This window comes from Nothobranchius furzeri, chromosome 19, assembly GCF_043380555.1.
Source record: "Nothobranchius furzeri strain GRZ-AD chromosome 19, NfurGRZ-RIMD1, whole genome shotgun sequence".
Lineage (NCBI taxonomy): Eukaryota > Metazoa > Chordata > Actinopteri > Cyprinodontiformes > Nothobranchiidae > Nothobranchius > Nothobranchius furzeri.
Window position 1 is genome coordinate 24,623,440 of NC_091759.1, and position 16,685 is coordinate 24,640,124.

A 16,685-nucleotide genomic window follows, 5' to 3' on the forward strand; every position below is an offset into this window, starting at 1 on the left:
GTGGAAAATGACAAAACCAAACCCAGTAATGAAATTCCCTTTTACCTTGCTCCCGGACGACGCTCCCGAGGCGGCTGAAGCTTCAGGACTCAGGCTCTCAGGTGAGACATCAGGATCAGCCTCTCTGGGGACTTCCGACGTTCCTGAAGCCAAGGTCATTATTTCTGGAGCGTCTGGAAGCTGCTGCAGGACTTTTGGAGATTCTGGACCCTCTGGACTCTCGGCTCCAGGTGGTGATTTTATCCGTTTACTTCTTTCAGGACCAGGAGCAACCACCTGGAGGTCCAGCCTGACTGAAACATCTCGGGATGACAGGGTGGAGCCGCCCGTGTTTGTGTGTGAACCTTCTGTCCCGGGTTTGGTTGGACTTTGAGTTTCAGCGGCTGGCTTCTCCTCTGAAGACCTCCCGATGGCGCCAGTTGTTCCGGAGCCGACGAGTTCTGGAGCTGCTGGAGCCGGTGTGATAGCAGACTCCACACCTGAGGGGGCTTCCTCAGCATCAGGACCTTCTCTGCCTGGAACCTTTGAAGACTTTTTGCTCTTCCTGCTTCTTTTACTTTGCTGAGCCTCTTTGGTCTGCGCTGATGCCTCCATGCCCTTCTTACCCTCTCTCACCTTCTCCGTCTCGTTTGAAGACGCTCCAGGCTCATCTTCTGCTCTTGTTGTCCGTCTCGTTCCAGCATCGCTGTCAGGACTTTGTGCCGTTTGATCTCCAGCAGGCGTGACTTTACTCTCCGTCTTCCTGACCTCCTTGCATCTCAGAGCCTCCAGCTCCTCAGCAGCCTGCTTCTCACTGACGTTTTTCTCAAACACCTTTTTAAGAATGCCCTCTTCGGCTTTCAGGACCAACGCTGCTCTCTCCTCTTCTCCAAGAGTGGTCCTTTTGAGCAGCTCCTGGTTCTTCTCTGGTTCCTGCTGCTCAGAGACCAGAACCACCTCCTCATCAACCTCCTCTGGGTCTTTCATCAACATCGTTTTAGCCTCGTCTTTCTCAACAACAGAAACCTCTTCCTGCTCCTGCTTCACTAAGTCCTGTCCAGCATCAGTCTGCTCTAAACTTCCTATCTGAGGAGTGTCAGGGAGAGCTGCTGGACTGTCAGACATCTGAGGACCTTTTGGTTCATCAGCGTCTTCGTCAGCAGCCTCCGAGGATCCTGCATCCTTTCTGGATGGATGCTTAACTTCTGGAAGATGCGTTTCCATCTCTTTACCTTTAGTCTTCTTTTTGCTCTTTCTTTTCTTTTTGGTTTTGTTTTCCGACTCTTGACTCGCCGAAGTCCCGACCTGATCGGACTGCCTGGCATCAGCCTGCATCTCTGGACGTTTCACATCCTCCTGTGGCCTTGAATCCTCTCCTCTCGTCTTCTCAGACACGGCCAGCAGCACGTTTCTGTCTCTCGTTTCTCTGTCCTCTCTAACTTTTGTCGTATGTACTTCTCCAGATGCTTGATGGTCACCTTCATCCTTCCTTTCTTCTATGACGTTGTCCTGAGCGTCTTCTTCTGAAGGACAGACCACCATCTGAGGAGTCTCTCCTCTGAAGATGTTCTCCTGGACCAGCCTCTGACCAGGTTCCTGTTTCAGAAGAACCTCTGATGTTTCAGCATCTTTCTGTAGTTTTATCTCTTCTATGGTTCGCTGGATTCTTCTCTCGACGTTGGAAGCAAATGTTAGGAGGATGTCCATGGACTGGTCCGGCTCAGGTGAAGCCTCCACTGGCTCTGGTCCTTCTGATGCTTCTTCTTCTGGAGTTTTGGTCAGAATCTGGTCTGGGACTACAGGTGTGAATCTCTGGTCGTCATCCCGAGTGACCTCGACAGATTTCATAGGAGGAGGACATCTGGAGGACGTCTCGGAGTCAGTACTATCTGGGCCTGACCCATCATCTGCCTCCAGCAGCTCTCTGAGACTCGAGACCCGCCGTTCGGAGGCGGGACCAACTAAACCACCTTTCATCAGCTGGTTTGAGGCGATTTCTGCCACCATATCGTCTCCAACCAAACCTCTGGTATGCGGGAGTCTTTCTCCGGTTCGGATATCGATGATCCCGCCGCTGTCCGCCTGGCTCTGGAGCAGCCTCAGAGCCGGAACCGGGTCGACTCGTTTCAATGCGACAGCCTCAGAAAGGGTCAAGTTCTCCCTGGTTTGATGATCCCAAACACCTTGGAACGGTTTCACCTCTAAGAAGCGTTTTCCCGTTTCGATGTCGATCCTGCCCTGGTTTACGAGCTCCGAATACGGAACGACGCGGGCAGTTTGGGGGTGGACTGCGCCTTTTGTGACGGCTGGAGACGACATGACTTCACGGGCTGTGTCCTGGTCTAGAAGACCCTTGGAAACCGCCTCGGCCAGGGTCAGCTTGACTCCGGTTTCAGGGTCCGAAACCGCTCCGGTTGATGCCTGGAACGCGATGGCTTCCGGGTTACTTGACGCACTGACTTTTCCTTGATAGACCCACTCTAGATCCTCAAGCCCGGGGGCGATGGAGCGGTCTGCTAGTCCTCGGTCAACAGCATCAGAGACCGACAGCCTCATTCCTGAAGCATGGTGTATGATCCCGCCTTCAGCTACCTGCTTGGCCAACACCTGATAAGCCTCCTGGGATGTTATTAACTCTTTCTTAAGAGCTTGTTCCAGAGGAACCGGAGACTTGGACTCTGGGTCAACAATGCCGTCCATCTGTAGCTGTAAACTGGCTTTCATCAGCTTTGTTGGAGAGTCTGCATCCTTTCCTTTGAAGGCCTTTTCCAGAGCCACCAGTTCCTCTCGTTGTTCCTTGTCTATCAATCCCAGGTTTGCTGCTAAGGTGACCGAGACCTTCTTATCCCTGCGAAGATCCACGACGCCTCCAGAGGCCACTTGAGCTTCTAGAAGTCGAGCAGCCGTGTTGGAATCAATCAGCCCCACCTGAGCTGCGTCCCTCACCCCACGGAGCTGCCTTTTCTCCACATCAACAACACCTGCTATGGTTTTATCGGACTTCAAGACACTCCACATCAGATCTTCATCCAGCAAGCCCTCCTGCATGACTTCCTCCATGCTGAGAGGCTCGGCGCTGCTGGCGTCCAGGAATCCTCCGAACAGACCCGCCTTAGCCATCAGTTTCACGGCTATGTGACCTGGAAGGACTCCCTGGGCTACAGCTTCATCTGGAAGCAGCTTGTCTCCACCCTCCATCATCAGACCTCCTTGTTTGAGCTGAAGGACTAATCGGTCCAACTCTGCATCCTCCTGCGGTTTTTTCAGTACCGGCTCAGCTTCTTCCAGCCCCAGGTCCGGAAGCTCGGAGCCGATTCCTGTTAAAAGAGCCTTGGAAGGTTTTAAATTTCCAGATTCTTGAGTTACGTAAAGGTTTGTGTTTGCTTCCACTCCTGGAGCAGGTTCTGACAGAACCTCGGTTTCTTCTTCTGGCTTTGGTTCTAGAGGTTCCGCTATGGTGCCGCTGCCATCCCGATCAGGACCATTCCCAGGTAGGGATTGGGTTGGTACCACCTCTTCAGGGCTTTTTATTAGTTCTTCTACTCCGGACATCTGTTCTTTCACTTCTGTGTCTGCAGGGATTTTATTTTCCACTGCGGAGGTTAAATCTTTGCTTCCTACAATTCCCGACGGTTCCCGATGAAGTCCGTTTTCATTTCTCCAATCAGAAACGTCTTCGGTTCTGCTCCCTCCAATAATCCCAGCACCATCTCTTGGCATTAAAACTCTGGAGATTTCATCTTCGGATGTCGTTTCTTCATCTGACAAACTGACGTCTCCTTCAGTTATCGACATTCCCGACTCTTCCAAAGTCAGACTTTCCGCGGGCTCGGCCCGGCCAGATTCTTCTGGAGCTGGGCGGCTTTCCTTAACCATGGTTGTGAGCTCCTGGTCAAGCAGTACCAGCCGTGTCCCAGAATGAGCGTCCACGTAGCTGTGAGCCATGATGTGAAGAAGCAGCTTGTGTTTGGCTTGTTCTTCGGGACCGGTCCGATCCCACACGAGGCCCGCTGGAGGAGACGGAGGCGGTGAGGAGCTGGTGGAGCTCCAGCTCAGTCGGTTTAGAGATGGTGTTCCTGACTGGTTCATGTTGTACAGAACATCTGGGATGTGAATTTCTCTGAGATGTTGGACAACATCTGGTTCTAGCTGTCCATCAGCCTGGTTCAGGAGGAGGACCTGGAGTGTCTCCGGGTCATACAGACCCCCAACTGCATGTCTTTGCCTTAAGATGCTTGTTGCCAGAGCTCCTGAGATCAGCCCTTGTTGGAGAGCTTCGGCCATGGACATAAGCTCTCCAGACTCGGGCCAAAGAAGTCCCATAAAAGACCAAAGGGACTCCAGAACCAGCAGCGCCAGACGAGGAGAGAGAAGGTCCCTGCAGATGCTCTCCTCTAGACCCAGACGTTCTCCACTTAGAGGATCCAGTACTCCTCCATTTTGCAGCTGTCGTGCCAACATGGTGCAGGCTAAATCCTGGTCCATGAGTCCATGACGGGTCGCCTCGCCGATAGTCAGCCTGTGGCCGGACCGCGGGTCTGAAATTCCACCGGCGAACAGCTGAGCCTCCAGAAGCCGAACGATGACCTTCCGATCGATCAGTCCTTCCTGAACGGCACGGAAGATGCCGACTTTTCTTCCGGATCGAAGACGTACGGTTCCTCCAGGCTGCTGCTTGACAGGAAGGAGTAGAAGGTCCGAGTCATCATCGATGATGCAGCGCAGCTTCAGCTCCTCCATGTTCACCTTCTCAGCCGAGTTGGGATCGATCAGCTCTTTGAGCTGTAGTCGGGAATGAAGCTTGGATAGAATCCGGGGAGACAAAGCTCTCGTGTCCTCTGCTTGCTCCAAGCTTAGGATCCTTCCAGAAGAATCTCTCAGTCCTCCGGTGCTCAGCTGAAGGTGGAAAATTTGAAGTCCCACCTCTTCGCTGATGAACCCGGACTCGACTGCTGCGGCGGCGGGTAAAACGCCCCGATCCCTCAGCGACTCCGTGTTTTTGATCAGATCTAAAGCGCTCTGCAGCTCCAACAGCGACTGCTGGGTGCGAGCGTCGACGAGGTCCTGAGTCAGACCACAGTCCAGGGAGTAAAGGACAGCAGAGACGGGATGGACGAGTCCACCCAGGACAAGCTGAGCCTGCAGCAGAACCTGGCACGAGTCCTGGTCAATAAGACCTCGTCGGGCAGCTTGGAACACCGAGAAGGTCTCCACTGTTCCCAAGTCGATGACCCCGGCGATGGCAGCTCGGGTCTGCGGAAGGAAAGGAAAGAAACGTGGCGTTAGTGATAATTCTGGCAGGGACGAGCGTAAAGACCACTTCTACAGTACGTTCTTTACATACGTGTGTTTTACTACATAGAACAGATGAAAGGACCAGAAAAAGAAAACCCACAAACACGTAGGGCTACGTTCTACTGAACATCTAACATCTGATCTGAAACCAGCTACAACCATCATGCAAACGGGACCAGGAAGAGCTCTGAACACACGGAGACAAACAGGAGGACAGGAGAACGACAGAAGCATGCAACGGAAAGAGAAGAAGCGAGCGCTACTCACCGTACGGGTTTGTCCCATGACGAGCACACAAACGGGCCGGGAACGGCTCGGCAGAGCGAGGCACGACAGGTGAGAAGCCTGCTAGCTGTCTGCATGCCCCTCTCACGTCTAACTCTGATCTACTCTAAATCCCACTAAAAACCTTCCATTGCCCACCGACTCGCCAGCATCTCGCTGGGCCGCCGCCGCCGGAGACGCCGGATCAGAACCGGACGGTTTTCATTCTGAATCAAACCGGATCAGCAGGTGAACAACACGAAAGGTGAAAAGCAACGGGGATAAAACGCAACATCGGCTGGTTTAAAAGGCTTTCTCCTCCATCTTTGTCTGGAACCAACTTGTTCTGGACTTTGTCCTGATTTGGTGGACTGGCTCCATCCTGCAGGCGACTTGTAGAAGGTTCTGACTAGAAAAAAAATCGATTCAAGTCTGAATCGGGATTCTTATTTATAAAGATTCAGAATCGATTCCAAGAACTGAAACATTTGGCACGTTACAGGTCTGAGAGTCCGTACTCTGATTACTTTTGTGGTCCCATAAATTGAGACGATTTATGTTTGAATCTGCTGATAAGAGGGAGCTTGAATGTCATTTTTTCCATACTCAGAAATTTGAGATATTCTCATATTTATTTTCTAAGTTGATAAATGAGTACTCAGGATTACTCATGTAACTTGTTTCTACACATACTTGAAAAGTATTTGACCGTATTACTTTCAAAGCTACGGTTAGGTAACTACAGACTTGTTATATTTTACAAGGTAAGCAAAAATAAATGTCGCCTTTTGGTCAAAAGATTGTTTCTGTTTAGTTTTAGAATCACTTTAGTTTACCTTGTAAATCTGCATTTTTGGAGCACGACCAGTTTAAAGTCTAATAAAAATGTCCCGTAGCTTCTTTAACTAACGTGTACAACAAAGTAGTTCATCCTGGAGCCGACACTCTTGAATCAATTTAAATCGAATTGGCACCCCGAGAATCGGAATCGAATCAAATCGTGAGTTGCTCTAAGATTCACATCCCTGGTTTCGACCCAAAATAACGACCAGATCTTCCAGGTGCTGGATTACGAGTCATCGGGATGAAGCTGAGACGGTCACCAGAGTCCAAAATTAATCAGGTCCGGCAAAATCCAGAACCACATTTTCCTTAGATCCTAAATTTGACTCCAAATGAAGACGGACAAAAAAAATGACTGAATTTTTCAGGAAGTGATATATTTTTGTCTCTTGGACCAGGTTCCAGAGTTCTTGGAGCTACAGCTTGTAACATCAAATCTGCCAACGCGGCGTCTAACAACTATTGGTCCCAGACGTGGAGTAGGCGTGGCTCCTGCTGCGGGCGGGAAAAGTAAAGGTAGCTTGAGATGTTCTGATCTACAACTCTGCTCTTCTCCAGGTGAACAAACCCATTCCTCAGTTCTCCTGACTGCGGAGGTTCTGGGTCCCCGTGAGACCGACAAGGAGCCAAGACCCCCCACCCCCCCACCCCCCCCACCACCCGTTGTCGCAGCCCAGAGAGACGCAGGGTCAAAGAGCACCAAGATGGCATCAAAAGCTAACCAGCAGCACGCTAACCTGGCCTGATGTAATCCCTCTCTCTCTCTCTCTCTCTCTCTCTCTCTCTCGCTCTCTCACCCTCAGACGTCCACATTCGTCCGCCGGTGGCTGTTAGTGAGTTTCAAGCACATCGCTGGTTTAAAGTTTCACACATTAATAGTTTGCATTAGAACAAACAAACACAGTTTACCACACACACACACACACACACACACACACACAGTCATGTGATCTGGACACAACATGCTCAAATGGTGAAGTGAGTGTTGTCGTGTTGTTTTTGGCCTAATGGTGCACCCACACGATACAAACCCACACCTGTATTTGATAAAAACGCCTCACCTGTTCAGTTTCTAACTAATAAACAAAACCAATCTGGAACAAGTAAACAATGAAATGTTGACTTTATGAAACAAGTAAATAAACACACTAGATGAGATGTTTCTACAGCTGCACCACGAGGCCGAGTGTTTAAGCTGTTAGTGGCTGTTCTGATGATGATGATGATGATGATGATGAAGGTAACATGCAGAGGCCCGGTTCAGACCCGCATCCAGTAAAAACGTTTGTTGTTCTTTATTCTAACAGAACTCTACTGGATCTGAACGGGTCTGTGATTTTGTTAAAGCAGGTCAAGAGTGAGTTTTAAAAATGCTCTGTGAACACACAACATGCTAAACACACACACACACACACACGTGTGCATACACACACACACTCTCTCTCTCTCTCTTGCGCACACACACACACACACACACACTCACTCTCGCACACGCGCGCATACACAAACTCACACACGCACGCACACACACACAAACTCACACACACACACACACGCACACACACACACACACACACACACACTAGATTAGCTAGCGAGCGTGTTCAGACTCCTGGGTCTGATGACCCCCCCACCCGTGTCTGGGCCCGTTTACCTTTCTCTCCTCCTCTTTGGCCAGCTGTTGCCCCAGCTGCTGCAGCTGCTGGGTGGAGCTGTCACACAGGTGCTTGTAGGCCGACATCAGCTCCTCCAGCTGAGCCTCCACCTGAGCGCGCTCCTCGGGAGACAGCCTGCACATAGAGGGTGATGTCATCAGACTCTGCTCAGCTGCAGGCCGCGCAGACGCTGGAGTCACACCTGTTGTGATCGTCATGGCAAACGTCCTGAAGCTCTCGTCTCTGACCTTTCGCTGAGTCTTCGAGCGTTTTTAGAGACTAGTGTAAAATGCAGCTAGCTGAAGAGCCACTGGATTAGAGCTGTCCCTTCAGGCCGTTTCTCAGACTTAATCCTGCTCGTTAATCTGAGTGTCGGACCAACACCAAAGGAAACTAAATCAGACTGCTGACCCAACGAGGCGACTCTCCAGCCTGGCTGAGGGTCACGTTTCTGGTCTTGGGTGGACTAGATCCAGATTTTAGAGTCATTAAGAGACACGTTAAAGAATGTTTTTCTATTCTTCGTTCTCTCTTAGTTCGGTTTCTTAGTTTTCCTGAGAAGATGCAGGAAAATAAACCATCAAAGCGTGACATCAGCCAGTAAATCTGCTTAGAAACGCTTAAAAAGATCACAGGAAGCTCTTGCTGCTGCTGGGAGGAAGTTCTGGATAAAACATTTCCCTCTTAGTTCTGCCGGTTCTGAGTCCAGACTCACTTGCTGGCCTGCTTGGACCTGAGGAAGACCTGTGTGCTCCTGATGGCTTCGGCCACCTGGTCCTTCTTGGCTGCCAGCTGCTCACTGATGACCTGCAGAAGGACACACCTGTGATCAGACACCTTCCTCCACGTCCAACATCTAAGCCAGAAGCACCTGGAAGCTACCTGCTGAGCAGCTAGAGAGGACTCGACGCTGGGGCCTCCGGCCCGTCCCTGGAGACCTTTGACCCAGCCCAGCAGCTCTGAGACCTGACCCACTCTGGCCTGCTTCTCCTCCTGCACCTCCTTCTGCTCAGACCCAAAACACAACCTGTTACATCAGGAGTCCGTCGCGTTTTCCCTCTCCTAGTCCGAGTCAATCTTCACCTCCTCCTCCTCCAGCCGCCTCAGAGCGTCGCTGATGTACCTCACGTGTTGGGTTGTCAGGGTAACCAACGTTGTGTAACGCGTACGTAATTCCATAAACTGCAACGACATTCCCAAAAACACAAAACTCAGCAAATCTTCCAGATGGGTGACTGACGCGTCCGCGCGGCGCCTCCTCACCTCCTGGGTCACGGCGTCAGACGAAGAGTGCATCCTCCTCCTCTTCACAGGCGACTTGTGCGCCGACTCGACGAAGGCTCGGTACGTCATCAGCTGCAGTTCGTACTCCTAACGGACAAAAACATGGAGAGACTTTAAAAAGCGGAACCAGAGAGTCGGGGCGGGGCGCTCTTCAGACGGAAGTTCTGGTACCTTGACTGAGGAGCTGTACTGTTTGGCGTGAGTCTGGCACTCGTCTAGTTTGGTCTGGTTCTGCTCGATCTCAGCTACTAATGCCTGAAGAGGACATGGAGAGGATGATGAACAACGGGAAGGTCACCGACGTCTCCGCGGGTCTAACTGCTCGGTTCTGACCGTCTGCTGGGCCAGCTGTTCTGACAGAACTCGGCTGTCCGTCTGCTCTGGGTGGGTGTTCTCTTGTCGCTCTGTCGTGTCTTCGATCCACTCGATGAGAGCCGAGTGACCGTCTCTGTACTGCTGCAGAATCAGGCCCAGAACCTCCAGATCGGTCCGTCTGAAGAGAAACAGGAAACAAACGTCAGAACGTTCAGTAAAGGTTCTGATCCGACCCGTGGACCTCCGGGTTTAAAACCGTCGGCCTCCTGCTTTTTTGGGGCAGAGTTTCTGCTCTTCGCTGGCGACTCGGCGAATAAAATAACAAGTCCAGTAAAGTTGTGGCGGGTCAGACGGCTCGTGTCCTCCTCACCGTGTCTCCAGCTGCTTCGTGACTCCGCTCCACCTCTCTGCCAGCTGATTGGCTCTCTCCTGGTAGCGTTCTAGCTCAGGGCTGCGGTCTGGGTGGAGCCGGCTGAGCTGAAACCCCGCCTCTTTGGCCCGGCCCGTTTGCACCTGCAGGGCCTGAAAGACGCCTTCGTGCTCGGAGACCTCCTCCTGCCACCTCTGGGGCAAACGGTCGCAGACGGCATGAGCATTAAAGGTTGGGCTCTTGTTTTGAAGGACTTCATTTAAAGAACACTTCCTGTCTCACCCCGAGCTGATGTCTGAGGTTCTGGATGGCCGTGGTGTCTGCAGGAACGATGTCTTCCTCACTGAGTCTGCTCTCGTACCTCCTGACCTGAGACTCCGCCTCCTCCAGGCTCCTCAGCAGAACGTCGACGGTTTTTAACCTGAAGAGTAAAAAAACGTTTAGACGTTTCCACGGATTTCTGAAGTTAAGAGGAAGGATGGAGAAAAGTCTCACTAACTTTTCCAGGTAGGCCGACGAGAGGTTGTGCAGCTTGTCCATCTTCTCCACAGCCTGGCTGAGCTGGGACTGGAGGCCGGGAACGCTGGAGGAGGTCGGCTTCTCCTGGAAGAAGCTGAGGCAGCGGCGGGACACATCTCCCAAACCGGAGCGTAGAGCGTCCAGCTCAGACTGCTGCTTCTGGAAAAGACATCAGGAGCTTTAGTCCATCAGTAAAACCGGAGTTATTTAACTTCACTGGGATGCAGCTGGGAACAGATTTAAGATTTTTTATTCAACCGGAGCTGAAAACGTTCAGGAACTCGTTTCTGAAACAAAACTCATTTTAGCCTTCTGTGGCCAGCAGGTGGCGCTCTGACTGACCTCCTGCTCCGCGATCTGCAGCGTGAGGTCAACGCCGCCTGATGCCTGGCTGGGGGGCGGAGTCTCGATCCTCCTCGTCAGCCTCTGCTCGGCCTCGTTCAGACGAAGAGCGACGTCCTGTAGCTCTGAGAGGTACGACCGTGACACGGACTCGTCTTTCTCCGCTGGAGACAGTACAGGAGGAGAGGAGGGACATTTCAGGTTAATTTGGCGTGCCAAGCAGCCATTTTGACCGTTTGGATTTGGCGTTTTGGATCACCGGTCTCCATGTTCCGCAGCAGGTCCTGGCAGTGCTGCAGCGCCTCCTCCACCTCCCCCTCCAGCTCGCGTCGCTCCGCCGGCGTGAACAGAGAGCTCTCCTTGCTGTCCGACAGGAAGTCCGTCAGCTGGGCGTCCAGGTGGTCCACGACGTACTGGCGGTCTGAGGGACTCTGACTGCGGACCTGAGACATCCACACGGGGGACAGAGTTAAGAGGACAGAGGAGGACGGGAGGTTGCCGAGATCCGGTTATGACGGCTGATGCCTGACCGTGTCCAGCGTCCATCCCGAGATGGTCCGGATGTCTTTGAGGAGGTAGTTCCACGAAACCACGCTCTTCATGTCCACGTGGAGCTGATGCCACAGCGACATCACCTTCTGGTACGACTGCTCCACCCTGGTTAGAAAACAAACCCGACGAGTCACGAACCAGAACGGACTTTCGTCGGTCTTTAAAGGCGATGATCTGGTTTGATTAGTACGGCCTGTTCTTGATTCATGTTTAACTCGAGTTCAAGGACAAACAAACGAACCCCGACAAATAGATGCATAAGGTAGGTGTGGTGGGCGTGTCACCTGGCGGCAGTGTCGATGGCCTCCTGGTTGGGAGGGGGGACAGTGAAGCACACCGAGGGCACCATGGCCTCGTTCCCCGTGGGACTGATCACCTTCCACTTGGTCCTCTGGGAGTTGTCCTGCAGGACGCACTCCTCTCCTCGGTTTACCGTGATCTGAGACAGAAGGGAGGTAGGGGAAGAGGAGGACGAAGGGGACACGGAGGCGATGGAGGGACAAGATGGGAACAATTAACAGAAGAGCCCGGAAACAGTCGGAGGATTGAAGAAGTTTTAGGGAATGAGACGAGAAGGAAAACAGACGCAGAAAAGCAAAAGAAAAGAGAAATGAGCTCATCGTTGATCAGAGGATGAAATCAGTCATGAAGCTGAAACACGATCTTAGAGAAGCGGAGGTGGAAACGAAGCCACGACATCCCAGAGCCGATTTCCCTCGGATCGTTTTTAAAACCTGAAGATTGTTTCAGAAACTCGGTTCTGCCTTTCTCACCCCGTCCCTGAGCACAGACACACGCCCGGAACGCGTTTTCCCGAACCTCGGAGTCCGCTTGCGACGGAACTCTGCTTTTATTTACTAAACACATAATAAACAAGCTGATAACGTGTCTGATAAAAACTTTATTCACTTTATTATTTTCATGCACAAGTAAAAAAAACTGAAACTACATTTAACACTGAATATTTATACTTCAAATCACAAAATAAAAAAGATAAATAGTATTTTTATATATTTTAATATTAAAATAAAATGTTAGAAAATGTATTTGAACAAGAAATCTTTATTTTCTAAACATTTTTAATAAAGCAGAATAAACAAAAAAAAGTGGAATTACAGGAAAGTGTTTTAAAATAATAATAATAATAGTAATAATAATAGTAATAATAATAATAATAGTAATAATAATAGTAATAATAGTAATAATAATAGTAATAATAATAATAATAATAATAATAATAGTAATAGTAATAATAATAGTAATAATAATAGTAATAATAATAATAGTAATAGTAATAATAATAGTAATAATAATAATAGTAATAGTAATAATAATAGTAATAATAATAATAGTAATAGTAATAATAATAGTAATAGTAATAATAATAATAATAATAGTAATAATAATAATAATGTAATAATAATAGTAATAATAGTAATAATAATAATAGTAATAATAATATTAATAATAATAATAATAATAGTAATAGTAATAATAATAGTAATAATAATAGTAATAATAATAATAATAATAATAGTAATAATAATAGTAGTAATAGTAATAATAATAGTAATAATAATAATAGTAATAATAATAATAGTAATAATAATAATAATAGTAATAATAATAATAATAGTAATAATAATAGTAATAATAGTAATAATAGTAATAATAATAGTAATAATAGTAATAATAATAGTAATAATAATAATAATAATAATAATAGTAATAATAATAATAATAATAGTAATAATAATAGTAATAATAATTATAATAATAATAATAATAATAATAGTAATAATAATAGTAATAATAATAATAGTAATAATAATAGTATTAATAGTAATAATAATAGTAATAATAATAATAATAATAGTAATAATAATAATAATAATAGTAATAATAATAGTAGTAATAGTAATAATAATAGTAATAATAATAATAATAATAATAATAGTAATAATAATAAATAGAAAAAAGTGTCTCTGTACCAGAAAATACTAATTTAAATAGAAGTTTAGAAAACGAATAAAAGCATCCTGACAACAATAATATTATATAATTATTAATTTCTCATTAATAGTAAAATAAGACGTTTTATACTTTTGTTTTCTGGTTTCAGTTTTAAATAAAATATTTTTATTTGTTTCAAAATAAAAGTTTGTTCTTGTCACAGAATGAATGAAATAAATGAATGATTACATCGTGTGTTGAAACCATGGGTCTCTGGGTGATTTAGTCCCATTTTATCACATTAAAACTTTTATTATTTCACTAAGAGCTCCGATCTTCCGCTTTAATTCCAGCAAAAACAAAAAAATACCACAATCGGTTCCTGAAATCGCAGCAACGAAGAACAGGAAGGTTTAATAACCCGGCTTTCTCCTCCCAGCACAAAAGTTCCCGTCATTCACAGCAGGAAAACTGGTCCCATAAAAGTACGTTTTCCGAGCAGGAAGCGGATTAAAGGAGACGACGGGTTTATTAGAGCCTGAAATCAGCGGATCAGGAAGCAGGACGGAGCAGCGTGAGGATCTGAGGTTAGAGAGGGAGAAGAGAGGCAGCTATACCTGAACGCTTGTCTTGCCAGCCCAGCCGACAGACGACAGGAAGGAGGGAGTGAGACGGGGATGGAGAGGAAGGAGAAAACAAAGGAAAGTCAAGGAGAGAGAGATTACTGCACAGAAACGTTCCGCAAACACGGACACCATCCGGAGCAGCTGCATGCCCGGGTGGGAAGCTGCTCGGGAATGACGGGATGTTAATCCGCCCCGACATTCCAGAGGACGGATTTCATCCCAACAAGATTCAGGAATCTGGAGTTTTTAAAAAAGTAAATTCTGAGTTTTCTGAGGAAAACCAGGATTTCATGCTGGATTAGAAACATTCCTTCTCTACACTGGATTCAGGTCAAAGGTCACAGAGCACATTTTCCAAACTCCGGTCGTACCTCGATTTGTTTGTAGTCACAGACGGCTCTGATGGGCGTGGCCACGTCCAGCGGGCTGTCGGCGCTGCGGGGGCGGAGCTGCACCACCGTTTTGGACCGCCCCACCAGGCTCGCCACCGTACTCCGATACTTGATCAGCTGTTCCTTCTCCTCCTGCAGCGAGAGGCGGAGCGACGGGCTTTTAGGAGGTGCAGAGATTAAATAATCTAACTCAGACCAGCAGGTGGCGCTGCAGCCCCAGGAGAGCAGAGGGTTTAACCCCAACCCTTTTTCTTATTTATTTATTTATTTATTTATTTATAAGGGCTAAAATTATTTTACTTTAACTTAAACGAAGAAAAGAATAAAACTTTCAGCAGATTACCATCAGATTAGGACAATCCAGCATAAAACCACTTTATGAGCTTGGAAATTCTCATTAGAAACCTGCTTAATGGTAATAAAACCCATTAATATGTCATTAAAATGTTTTATATTTGGTTGAATTTGACAGCAAAGCTTCTCTTGAGTGTGTAAATCAGCCTGGATGGGTAACAATAAAATCCTGTTTCAGAATAAAACACCAAATCTGTTCTTAATCACATTATTTATGTAAATCATGATTTTAAGTGTAGTCTGCAGTTTTGTTAGCCTGGCAAGCCAGACTAAATAAATATATAATTTAGTCTGGCCACGCTCCATTGATGGCTCTCGGTTGTGGGGCGGGTTCTACCGTTGTCTTTCAAATGATCTCCGCATTCCACTGGACAATGAATGTGACATACTCTTGTTTCACTCTGTTGCATCATCCCACCCACCAGGCACGTATGGGCTATTCCCATCTGTACCGATCGGCCCGGGCCGGGTAGCCCCAGTCTGGCCCGGTTGATTCCACACATCCTTGCCTTAAGCCCATGTGGGCTTGCTCTAATGGAAGGTGTGAATTTGCTGTCAGCAGTGGGTGTGTTGGCCCTGGTCGGCCTGAAGCAGACCTCCTCGAGAAGAGGGCTGAGAATGAGCCGGAAAAATACCAGACCACCCAGATATGTAAACAACCTACGCTACCCGGCCCGGGCCGACCCGGTTCAGATGGGAATAGCCCAATAGAGTGCCCTGATTGGCCCAGAAAGCGGATAAAGCTCTGTGATTTGTTCACTAAGCAGATAGAGCACTATGATTGGCCCACCATTATGGACCAATCACAGCTCTTTATGTGTTTGAAACCCCTCTAGAGAGCTTTGATTGGCTAGCCAGAGTCCTGGTAGGAGCTGCGGAGGTTCCAATGGAGCATGCCTAGACCATTCTTTGCAAAGCAAGAATTTGGTCTAGTTCACTAGGCTACAGTTTTGTATGAAAGTTACGGGAATAAAAATGAGCAATAATAATCTACCGTTGAACGACGAGTGAAACAAGGATAAACCCAGATTCCCGTCAGGAGTTTGGTGTTCCAGCCTGGAGCGGCTGACGCTCCCAGACCTCCTGAACCCTCTACCTCTGAGCTCTTCATCCTGACAGCTACTCTTCCTCTCCCCCACAAAACAAGCACCATTACAGGGTATTTGCAGGTTTAAGGGAGCCACATTTAAGACTTTTTAAGACCTTTTTAAGGCCACTTTGACCAAATTTAAGCTATTTTTAAATTAAATTTACGCTATAATTTCCAGCTATTGGCTGGAACTGGTGCTAACCACGTCGCGAACGTGGGATTAGCCATCCAGTTACCATTAAACTTGCACTTCCCCATGGTGCAAGCGCCCACTAGCTTAACCAGCTAATGTGCTCATCTAAAAATAGTCCCCTTTCACAACCAGCTGAATGTGTACGGTTCCGCTTACGGCAACGTCGTACTCAAAAAACGTTGAACAGTAACTGGAAATTCACAAAATTTTTATAAAAATAAAAGAATCTTGTTTATTGGGTCTTTGGTAATTTAAGACCTTTGGAAACTGTATTTAAAGGGACATTATGGAAGTGTGACAGCCAAAACATGTATAGAAATAATAAATGTCTTCTTCATACGTTCTCCTGCAACGCCCTGGTCCTGTAGAATGAACCCTGGCATTTTTACTGTGATTGCCTGTTTTTCTGCAAAATCACAGAAAAAGAGAGGTGCTCGGGTCGAGCAGGCTGCTTCATGCGCGTTCACGCTCAGGCATCGCCCGTAGCTTTTGCTATCCGTAGCTTTAGCAGCAGAGAGAGGGGAAGTGCCACTTTGTTGCTGTTCCTAACGCCTAGTGACAAAGCTAGCTACATTTCTGAGGACCCTTAGCTACTTTCTGTAGAACTTTCTTCTAGATATTTCCTGCAAATTAGCAACAAAATAGCCATTTTCGCTCTG

General features: G+C 47.7%; 1 protein-coding gene across 26 annotated transcripts in view; it reads right to left on the reverse strand.

Moving 5' to 3' along the window:
* macf1a (microtubule actin crosslinking factor 1a) overlaps nucleotides 1-16,685 on the reverse strand; it is a 172,815-nt gene that overhangs the window by 60,644 nt on the left and 95,486 nt on the right. For 16 of the 26 annotated variants that reach the window (XM_054745415.2, XM_054745413.2, XM_054745420.2 and 13 more), the window contains 17 exons: nucleotides 14,369-14,521; nucleotides 13,989-14,000; nucleotides 11,703-11,857; nucleotides 11,397-11,523; nucleotides 11,126-11,309; nucleotides 10,867-11,030; nucleotides 10,505-10,683; nucleotides 10,288-10,426; nucleotides 10,006-10,199; nucleotides 9,654-9,813; nucleotides 9,492-9,575; nucleotides 9,300-9,407; nucleotides 9,120-9,218; nucleotides 8,919-9,041; nucleotides 8,752-8,843; nucleotides 8,036-8,171; nucleotides 46-5,232 (listed from right to left, as the gene is read on the reverse strand). In XM_054745415.2, coding sequence (XP_054601390.1) covers nucleotides 46-5,232; nucleotides 8,036-8,171; nucleotides 8,752-8,843; nucleotides 8,919-9,041; nucleotides 9,120-9,218; nucleotides 9,300-9,407; nucleotides 9,492-9,575; nucleotides 9,654-9,813; nucleotides 10,006-10,199; nucleotides 10,288-10,426; nucleotides 10,505-10,683; nucleotides 10,867-11,030; nucleotides 11,126-11,309; nucleotides 11,397-11,523; nucleotides 11,703-11,857; nucleotides 13,989-14,000; nucleotides 14,369-14,521 — 7,296 coding nt within the window. The remainder of the gene's footprint in view (nucleotides 1-45; nucleotides 5,233-8,035; nucleotides 8,172-8,751; nucleotides 8,844-8,918; nucleotides 9,042-9,119; nucleotides 9,219-9,299; nucleotides 9,408-9,491; nucleotides 9,576-9,653; nucleotides 9,814-10,005; nucleotides 10,200-10,287; nucleotides 10,427-10,504; nucleotides 10,684-10,866; nucleotides 11,031-11,125; nucleotides 11,310-11,396; nucleotides 11,524-11,702; nucleotides 11,858-13,988; nucleotides 14,001-14,368; nucleotides 14,522-16,685) is intronic. The other 10 variants (XM_054745424.2, XM_015974124.3, XM_070547282.1 and 7 more) reach the window with 2 other exon arrangements.